The sequence below is a fragment of the Oryzias latipes genome, chromosome 22 (assembly GCF_053564925.1).
Source record: "Oryzias latipes strain Hd-rR chromosome 22, Olatipes_Hd-rR_3.1".
Classification (NCBI taxonomy): domain Eukaryota; kingdom Metazoa; phylum Chordata; class Actinopteri; order Beloniformes; family Adrianichthyidae; genus Oryzias; species Oryzias latipes.
In genome coordinates this window covers 351,580-362,486 of record NC_136258.1, presented here as the reverse complement: position 1 = coordinate 362,486, position 10,907 = coordinate 351,580, and the positions used below count along the sequence as shown (strand labels likewise).

The 10,907-nt window shown below is 39.8% G+C and overlaps 1 protein-coding gene across 1 annotated transcript; it reads right to left on the bottom strand.

The window, feature by feature from the left end:
* Positions 1 to 8,132: 8,132 nt before the first annotated feature.
* mtres1 (mitochondrial transcription rescue factor 1) lies at positions 8,133 to 10,175 on the bottom strand. The gene is made up of 4 exons (XM_004084824.5): positions 10,016 to 10,175; positions 8,905 to 9,349; positions 8,618 to 8,690; positions 8,133 to 8,531 (listed from the first exon to the last, which is right to left on the bottom strand). Exons 1-4 carry the CDS (start codon positions 10,017 to 10,019, stop codon positions 8,349 to 8,351), a joined length of 705 nt encoding a protein of 234 aa, XP_004084872.1. The 5' UTR covers positions 10,020 to 10,175; the 3' UTR covers positions 8,133 to 8,348.
* Positions 10,176 to 10,907: the final 732 nt, after the last annotated feature.

Genomic DNA, 10,907 nt, shown 5'->3' with positions numbered 1-10,907 from the left:
CACACTGTATGCTTTTAAATCATTTATTTGTATAATGGTGCAGAAAACAAGCTTTAATTTTCTACCAACAACAAGATTTCTATTCCTCACAGACCTGCTACTACTTCTTTAAGAAGTTCTTTTATCCTGCACTGGTCACCTGTAATTTGAATTAGTTATCTGTATGAAAGACACCAGTCCACACCCCCTAAACAATCAGACTGTAACTGTTCCACCATAACCAAGACCAAAGAGCTGAAAGGACACCTGACAAGATACAAGACTTGAACAAAAATGAGATAAATCAAACTACAGTTAAACAGCTTCATGAAAAAGAACCAACAGGTGAAGCAATTATTAGAAAATAGAACATATATAGACCCGTTTAAATATCATAGAAAACTTTATTCATTTTCATAATTCCAGTAATGTAGACACGAGTGGGTCCAAGCCAAGGTATCATTGCCGGTCCCAAGACTGGATAAATACAGAGGGTTGTGTCAGGAAGGGCATTTCATGTAAAATCTTTGCCCATCCAAATATGCGAATCAGACTTATGATATCCGTACAGCATCTGTCGAGGCCCGGGTTAGCAACGCCTGCCATCGATGCTGTTTATTGACAGGGTGCTGGTGAATGAGTGTATGTGGAAACATAAATAAACTGTTAGAGCCATTTAAACATTCTACAACGTTTGTACTGGATTTTGTAAAAGAATAGGTCAACTCGGGAGCCCAGCAGTTCTATTGGCTGAGAGAAACAACATTGTTGATGTGCCTTGTTCTTGTTAGCTTAGTGAAGCTATAGAGCTAAGAGAGCTCAGTAGTTTTTGACCAAACTTTAACGTTTATATGTTTTGTACCATAATTTGTTTTTTGTCACAATGCATTTGGAAAGTAAACATCTAAACATGAAGATCTTGAACTGTGGAAGCTCATTTACAAAAGAAGCGTCATCTATAGGCTCTGACTCTACAGCTTAAGTGTGCCTTTCAGAAATTACACGTAGCCACACTTACACAAACGACTCAAATCATTACAACCAGAAGGTATACAAAGAAATCCAAATCCTTTTGACTTCCTATGCCCAACTCCTAAACAGAAAGTTAAGGCCTTGGCCACCATTTTGTTCTTTGGGCACCAGGAAGAGAAGGTGGGGAAACATGACTAAATTAAACGAGTGTAAACATTTGATGGTTGTGTTTTAGATACATGATGTGTCTAAAAGTGATGAGCAATTACAGAGAAGTGACAAATAGATACAACTACTTTGTCCCCCTTTTAAAAGTCGTTATTCATCCAAGTCACGGGACAAAAAGTCTGTCACTATGTTCTGGTGTCCCGACTTGTACTTTACTTGAAAACAAAATGGCTGGAGACATAAATACCATCCGATGATTCTAGCATTAGTGTCCTTCGTCATGTTGTTTTTGCTTTTCAAAAATAAGCTGGACACCTGGGGGGTATTCCAGGAAGCTGGTTATGCTAGCTCCCACGGTAAGTTTGAGGCTAAGGAAGTTGATAACCTCAGTTTTCGGTTCCAGAAATGGAGGTATGTTTCAGAGTATGTCAAGTTGCCTGGTCGGGAGCAGGTTTAGTTGAAGGTTAGTTTGTTTACATAGAGGTGAAGCAGCATGGCGTGTCCATTTGAAGATGATTTAGTGGATGAAGAAACTCAGATAATACTTTTTCCACCGTGAGAGGGTGATAAGACCACATATGAATGCTGGAAAATTAAACTTTTTTACTTTGATCTAACTTAGTTATTTGCTTCAGTTAAGATAAATATTTTTTTTAAGTCAGTTTAAAAATAACACGTAGTTATCAGACAGTTATTTTACTTTCATTCAAATTAATTCAATTAAGTAGGTGTAGCTTTGGTGCTGCTGTTAGGTCGGCACCGCAAGGGATTGTGGGATACCATTTCCTTTGCCTGTCTGGACGGATTTTGGTTTAAGTGTGGCTTTTTGACCAAATGTGTTTAGTTGTTTAGCTGTTTTACTGTGTTTTGCCGTGTTTTGCTGAGTTATTTTGTCCTACTGTGCTTATGTCTCTGCACCATGAGTGAGAGTGAAGGAGAGGATGATGAGTTTATATAGCACCCCTACCGCTTATTGCTGTAATGACAATGACGGAGAGTTCTTTAATGAATTTGTGCGCATCTTGCATTTTTTTTCCGTCCTTTTGATTGAGCATATCTGCCGGCTCATACTTAGACATATGAAAGATCAAGAAATATAATTAATTAAGATGGAAAAAATATTAATTGAATTGGAGTAATATGACATTTAGTTAGATAAACACATAAATTTGAGTTGTATAAACAATTATTGAGTTTTATAGACGTAAGAAATTAGGTTGATTAAATTTAACTCAATTATTTGTCACCAATAGAAGTAGTTCATTCAACGTGGCAAAATTGGATAAGTTATATATATGTATGCGTCACAAGGAAAATGGAAATAAGATCAGAAACTCGTGCGTTTACTTTGTCTGTTGTTCTACTACAAGCAGAAACTCTTTCTTTTGATGATGCAGCCGTGTTACTTTTTTGATGGATGTATAATCTTCATATGCCGTCATCAAAATCTCAGACTCCGTCTCACTAAAGTATAGCGCTCTCTTTGGTTCACCACGCGTTTCCATGGTGACTCTGGAAATCGGCGATCTATTGAGAATGTCTTTATGTACTTGACATGCACGTGCATTAACCCAGGGTTACTAAGTCGAGCGTAATTACGCCAACTCGTATCCGGTCTTTTGGAACCGACATACCCAGAGTAAGCAAGTTCAGGCGGATTTCAGCCAGAGTTCAGGCTTAAGGTCAGGCTAGTTTAAACATGCTTCCTGGAATATCCCCCTGGGATCATTTTTTGTCAACAAGTTTGTTTGTGTTTGGTTTGAGGTCCTGTGATGTAGAAATTCACAGTCTAGGTGCTCATCAGTGTATTTTGTTGGGCAGCTGAAGCGCTGCAGTATGGGATCTCTAGTGAATGTGAATATCAGCGCTACACTTCGACGGGCTATTGATAACTATAATATAAAATGATCTCGCGGGCTGGATTTAATTACATGGCTGGCCGAATGTGGCCCTTGGGCCTCGGATTTGACACGTGATCTAATGTAAGGACAAAATGGGGCAGGAGAAGATGTCTTCAGCCAGTGACGTGCATACAATAAAAAAGATGTATATACTTTTTTAACCCTTGTGCTATCCTAGGCACTTTAACATTGGGAGTTGGGTCATCTAGACCCACTAAACAGTGCTCTGAACCTTTTTTCTTCAATGATTTGTGATCTTCACTGGTGTCCATGGATTCCATGAAGTCTTTCTACCTTTATCTACCTTTGCCATGGTAGGGAGAACACGTCAATGGAAGGGTGGGGTCATCTAGGATAGCACAAGGGTCATGCATATCCTGACTAAGCTGCAGCTGATGCACGTGCTTTGCTGATTCAGTTTTTCTATTATCATAAAATATGCTTTATTTTTAATTACTTTGGGGGTTTTTTCTCGTCAACCGTCTGGTTACATTGGTGCATGTTTGTGACCCATTTATTTCGTCTTTTTTTTTATCCAGTATAATGAGCATTAGAAATACACTAGGTGAGGCACGCAGCACGCGCTCCTCATGGCAGAGGGCACAGGTGATCCCAAAAAATATGACAATAATAGGGGTAGCAAGTCAAGTGCAGCCGTCCAGGGGCCTCATTTATAAAGGATTTGCGTCAGAAGTGGTGTACGGATGAAACATGCGAACGCACAGAAATATTCGGATTTATAAAACCGTGCGCACGCACATCCTACGCATCTTTCCCTTAATAAATCACAACCAATTCTAAATGTAGCGCAGCTTTTGCGGCTTCATGACACGCCTATAGTTGCCCATAAATAGTCCGTGAAACGCCCAAGAAATTAATATTCATTGATTGCGAAACCATGGCAAACACAGAGAGGAAATCAAAAAAACGTAACTTCACTCAATGTGAAGTAGAAGTTATCGTTGGCGAGGTGGAAAAGAGGAGAAAAATGTTGTTTGGAGGGCACAGTGTGGGCATTACTAATGCCAAAAAGGCACTTGAGTGGCAAACGGTGGCAGACGCCGTAAATGCTGTAGCCTCACAACCTCGGACCGTGGCCGAAATAAAAAAGAAATGAAAGAAATGGTCGGACATTAAAGTCGAGGCGAAAAGACGTCTAGTGCTCCATCGCCAGGGTGTGTCTGCCACGGGGGGGGGGGGACCTCTTGATGAGAGACTGGCGGCTATTAATGGGGAATCCCTTTTAAGTGGAGTGGTGACTGAGGCGGAGGGGGACACCGACGCGCCAGATGCACCGGGTGACACAGGTAAGAGAAAATAATAAAATGAATGCAGTCAAGTCACATGCAGGCTACACAATTACAGTTTATTAATATAGAACAATTTTATTTTAGTTGCTGGGTGTTCCAGCGGGGCCAGTGGTTACGATGTTGCAGCTGAGCAGCCGTCTGGCCCCAGCGTCTCCAAGGCACGCGGCTCTCAACCCTCCAGCAGTGGACGTGTCCTCACCGATGCAGTCCTTGAAATGCAGAGGGAAGTCATTAGTTCAATCAGAGAGGTGGCCAAGGAGTTGGGGCGAAATCAAGACTGCCCTGACTGAAATAAACTGCACGATCAGGGAATCTTGAATAAATAATATTTTCCACACCTTTTGTTGTTCTTTACAAGCGACGCATCACTTCCAAACGCTGGCGCACAGCAGCAGCATTTGGGTCAAAATGGTGGGGATGGGGTTCAGGGTCGGGGCCAACACAGCAATCGGCACCAGGGGGTAGAGGCACGTTATTAAGCTGTGCCACATTGTGTATCACAGCACATGCCAGCACGATTTGGCACACACTGTCACTTTCACTTGTTTCTTCCATCTGCTGACGGTTTCGCCATTTCTCATTTTACCCGTTTTTGTGCGTACGCCTGGGTCAGAGCTTGCGTGAAGGACCGCACATTTTCCCGTCAAGTTTGCTTTTTATAAATATCAACTATTGCGTAGAGAGTGGCGTACGCCTTCTTTTGTGCGTACGCAACGTTTATAAATGAGGCCCCAGTTCATTCATTTTCTACCATTTCATCCCTTTAGGGGTCACGGGGCTGCTGGAGCCTAAGCCGGCCACTTGTGGGCGGAGGCAGGGGGCACCCTGGACAGGTCACCGGTCTGTCGCAGGGATAGCCGTCCAGTTATTTTTTAATATTGTTTAGCATAATTTTAGAAATGGAGGACTGAGATTTTTAGACACGTCATTGGCAGTGATTTTAATTGAAAGACTTAAAACTGAAAAAGTAAATGAACACTTTTACAAACAGGTTGTCCATGTGTTTCTTCAGAAGGAACTGCAAATGAATTTCATTTATGAGTAAAAGTAAGTCAATAAAAACAATTTTGGTGATATTTTTCTATGCTACAGTTTGAAAATAAAAAAATGTTGAAATGAAAATTTAAACAACACACTTAACCCTTGTGCTATCTTAGATGACCCCCCCTTACATTGACGTGTTCTCCCTACCATGACAAAGGTGGATAAAGGTGGAAAGATTTCATGGACACCAGTGAAGATCACAAATCATTAAAGAAAAAAGGTTCAGAGCACTGTCTAGTGGGTCTAGATCAGTGTTTTTCAACCAGTGTGCCGCGGCACACTAGTGTGCCGTGGGAGATGGTCAAGTGTGCCGTGGAAAATTGCCCTCATTAATTGATCTAAAAACATTTCCCATCTCCAGGAAATCAGCTCTTTGTTCATCCAAACAGGTCCTGATAAAACACTGAGTAGTTAGGAATATGAAAGATCATAAAATACTTTTTACTTTGTGTTTATTTGATTCTATTAAAGACATTTTTATAAGAATGACGGTAACGCGATTTAGCTGCAGCTATAACTGTTATCTGAAAAGTCCCGCAGCTTTTACTGTTTCCACGACTCCACCAATCATTCTTGAAGGCTTAATCACATGTCATCAGTCTGACCAATCAGAAGTGTTTAAAGTATTCACTTCCTTGTTCCAATTTAGCTCATAACTCACTCAGTTCCAACAAAAACACCAGCTAAAGCTCGTCTTTAGCGGTGTAGCTTTCCACAGAATCCGGTATCAGACCGTGGAACAAGTGAACAAAACCATGAAGCTCAGAGACGCGAGACTTTCTGCCGTTTTCTGGCAGTTTTCACACTACATCTCCCATGATGCATTGGCTTAAAGGGACAGCGCCTCAGCGTACAATGAGTCGTCCTTGTTACACGTCTTGAAACCACAACGAACATACAGTATACATACATGTATGTAACTTAAGTTTTATTACATCTTTTAGAAAAAAACGTCTGCAACTTCCTGCTTTTTCTGCCACAATTATTAAATGCACGTCAGATTGCCGGGGGGGGGGGGCACTGTAGATCAAAACAGACTGTGAGTTTCTGCTTTTTTTTTTTTCTTTTTTTTTTGGAATGCTGGTGTGCCGCGGGATTTTTGTCAAGGTTAAAGTGTGCCGTGGCTCAAAAAAGGTTGAAAAACACTGGTCTAGCTGACCCAACTCCCAATGGTAAAGTGCCTAGGATAGCACAAGGGTTAACTGTTGCCAATCAAATGGTCAATAAGCTACCCTGTAGGGTTGATTTGTTTGTAAATCTGACTGATGATGTCGGTGCCTCACTAGCCATGCACCTCACCGCACGTCACTGGCTTTACCGGATTATCAAAATATCAAGATTCAAGAACCTAGCAGACATTAAGAAAGAGTGGAATGAGGTGGAGAAAAAGCTACAAAAACCACCACATGCACATTTGGGAGGTGGACTACAACTGTCAGGCTCCTTAGGTCAAGCCACTTCTAAATCTGGGTCGACGGAGGAAACGTCTCAACTGTTTCTTGATAAGAAGGACTGGACTGTTAGCCAGTGGTCCAATGTCCAATATTCTGATAAAAGTAAAGTGTGGCTTTCATTTGGGAATCAAGGTCCAAGGGTTTGGAGGAAGACTGGTGAAGAATAGAACCAGTGGTCCAGAGTGAAATCTCCACAGTCAGTCATCATTTGGGCAGCAATGTCCAAACTCTGCTTTGTTCAATCCAAAATCACTGCAACAGTCTAGCACAGGAGTGGGCAAACATTTTGAAAGAAGGGCTGAACCAGGTGCAGACACATGAAGTGTTTTGGTAATCCACCTCAGAAGGGAAATACGTTACATGGAATCTAGATGAAAACATGTTTTAATTTTGATTGAAAATTTATACATACTTTAATACAGAGGACATTTTTAAGTTTTTATTACCAAATGTGTGCTTTTTGTTTTCATTTTAGTGCCAATTGCACCAATGGCTTAATGTCTCTCAGGGAAAATGCAGATTTAGAGAAATGCTGCATTCATGGAATGATCAGAATAATGACTGCCTGCATCTTTCTGCACGAAAACAAAGATCAAAATATTTGTTATCTACCATCTATGAGAAGACACCAGAAATACATGAAAAATTAAATATTAAGGATTAGCAATATCATTTATTAAAGTTTTGCGGGCCAGATTAAATTGTTTAACGGGCCACATTTGGCTGTAGTAAACCACCCCTGGTCTGGCAGAATGTTTTAGAGGAATGCACGATTCCTTCTGAAGGATCTTACTGGAGATGCAGATTAAATCTTCCAGCAGGACCTGGCCCCTCTGCATACTGTTGAAGGTGGATATATCATTTTTTAAATATTCTTGTTTTGATCAATTTGATCTGTCTTTATTTCTTTTTTGTAAACTATGATTTCTTCAACATTTTTGTAATTTTCTTAAAACCTGTTTTATTGGTTATATAAGCTTTAATGCAAAAATAAACAAATACTTGAAATAAATTCAACAGTGGGCCCTGAATTTGTAAAGAAATAAATACATTATTCCATGTTATAGTTTTTGGAAAGGGTCTGTATGTTGTAAGACCAGTTTTTTAATGTTTAATTGATTAAGTTAAAGTTTTAAGATAACTTTCTGTTGAGTTCTTTTTCTTGGGCCCAGTTTGTATATTTTATTTCATATTTTCATTTTTAAGAATTTATTTTTTCTCATTTGACTACCCTGTCCCTGACACACCATGGTTAAGTTACTTTGTAAATAAAACCTCTCTAATTAAATTAAATTAAAACATGATTCAAAATGAACCTTTATTGAGACAATGTCATAAACCAAAAGTAACCACCACAAGATCTAGTCCCCACCACTTTTCTTAAACTCTGATCATCAAGATATCCAATAGTTACTGGAAGTCTACTTGCAAAGAGATAAGAACATTTAATATTGCTTGGTGATTAACTAGAAATACACTTTTTTTCCACCCAGATAAACTCCCCTATTCTCTGATAAAGTTTACTGCTTAAAAGCATCATTTTTGGAAAGCTCAAGATGTTTCCAGCGCCTAATGGAAACTTTATACTTTTCATTATTAATGCTTTCATCAACAACCTTAAGAAGAACAACTCTCATGAGCATAACCATGTTTGTTTGTTGGTTCTCTGACAGCACAAGGTCCAAGGAGTCCCCAGCTTTAACCTTAAAATAAAAACAACAAAACACATTGCAATAAATCAAAGCAAAAACTATTAAATTATAAATATTTTACAGTAAGGAGTACATACCATTTTACTTTTCTTCATGAGTTTATGACCATTTAATCTGAGCTTGTTGTTGTAGAAGGCATCTTCAATTTTGCTGTGACAACAAAAAGAGGATTGAAAAGACAGTTTCAAAGACAAAGATGTTTTCTGCTAAATCTTTGTGTTTACATGAAAAATCCTGGCAATAATACACTGCTAACTTTGGATTTCTACACCACCACTTGGCTCAACATTTACTGTTTTAGAAACTTTATATTTTTGCGAAGAAACTTTGATAGTGAGATCTCTGCACTGACTCATTTACTCACTTGCGCGCTATGTCCAGGCCAGCTTTCATGATAACATCAAAACGGAAAGATCGAACATGTTTTTCTACATCCTTAAAGTCTTTTGGTAGATTTGGGTCAACGTTGTCATAATCTCTGTCCTCCTGGTCATCCTCGTCTTCCTCCTCATCTTCATCCTGTGCAGCTGCAGAGGAAGCTTTCTTTTTGTTGCTTTTAAACCTCAGATGTTGAACCGACGAGCTCCTGTCAGCATCTCTGAGGTGAAAGACGAGTTGGTGACCACTGTGTATGAAGGGGGCTCCTCGGGAGCCCCACAGCTGCAGAGTGTGGATGGCCCTGGGACACCAGTGAGTCTGCCTCAGCCCATATCCTGCCGCCACCAGGTGGCGAGGGTTGAACCTTCCCAACTGCCTCATGACAAGTACCTGTGCCACCAGGCTTTGCATTCTGGCGCTCCACCTAGTCACTGTAAAAATGCAGCGATAAACATTTTTTTATACATCTATAAACAGCAATAGGTGTATTCAGCCCAAACCTGACCCAAACCTGATTTGAGTTATAAAGACTATGACGTAAAACAACAAAGTATGTTAAAGTAGATTCAACTTTATCAACATAATCCAAAATAAAAGACAACATATTTAGGCTGACCGTCAAAATAAAAGCTTACATTTTATTTAAAGCTCAACAAACAATTGTCCAGTTTTAAAACTTTTTAAAAACAATTATTACACCATTATTTAAAAAAAACAACGTCAAGAAAATAGACATTTTAAAATTTCTATTATGTAGCTAAAATTGATTTCTAATTATTATTAACAGGCTAAACTGGACAACAAAAGACTGACATCAGCTTGTGACATATGACATTTATCATTAGTTCCAGTTCTTGGCGGTTTTTTTGTTTTTTGATCTGATGCATTTTATTAAAAAACGAATTCTGTGTCAATTAGAAGAGGGTCCAACAACAGGAGGAGCTAATATGCGCGAATACGTAGCATAACTTTAGTCAGTGCGCTCGTGAGTCGAAGCAGATCAAACGTCCTGAGCTGAAAACAAAGCGCAGCCACTGTATCCGCCTTTCAACGGACCAAATGCCTTAAATGTGTTGTTTAAGAAGTTCCGGACCTACCCATTGATAACCTTTCATAGCTTCCCTGCACTCCGCAGGCACCTCAGTCTTCTTCTCGAGTTATTGTGCGGAGCAGTCGTGAATATACTGCCCCTACTGGATTGGAGGGGAATTTTGTCAACATATCTTCATGGATATAATAATTACCAAAAAAAGGAATACAGTTTTTTGAAACTAATAAACGATTGAGGTCAGATTCTCCAAAGCCCGCTTTCAGTAGATAGGGTGTGGCCTTTTAATATGTTCATTCCTGATTAGAGAGAGTGGTTGCCATAACCCTTGTGCTATCCTAGGCACTTTAACATTGGGAGCTGGGTCATCTAGACCAGTGTTTTTCAACCTTGTCTGAGCCACGGCACACTTTAACCTTAAAAAAAATCCCGCGGCACACCAGCATCCAAAAATTTAAAAAAAAGTCTGTATTGATCTACAGCCCCTCCGCAATCTCACATGCATTTTTGAGATAATTGTTGCAGAAAAGCTGGAAACTGCAGCTGTTTTTTTCTAAAAGATGCAATAAAAGATAAGTTAGAAGATTTAAAAACAGTTTGATGTGTGTTCGTTGGTTTCAAGACGTTTAACAACAGATCTCTGTATGCGCCGTCACTCTCACAACCCAATGCATCATGGGAGATGTAGTGCATAAAACGGCCGGAGATCGGTTTTCGGAGCTTCATTGTTTTGTTCACTTGTTCCACGGTCTGATACCGGATTCTGTGGGAAGCTACACCGCTAAAGACGAGCTTTAGCTGCTATTTTTTTTTAGAACTGAGCGACTTTACGAGCTAAATCGGGACAAGGAAGTGAAGACTTTAACCACTTCTGATTGGTCAGACTGATGACATGTGATTAAGCCTTTAAGAATGATTGGTGGAGAGAGATAAAGGGACGG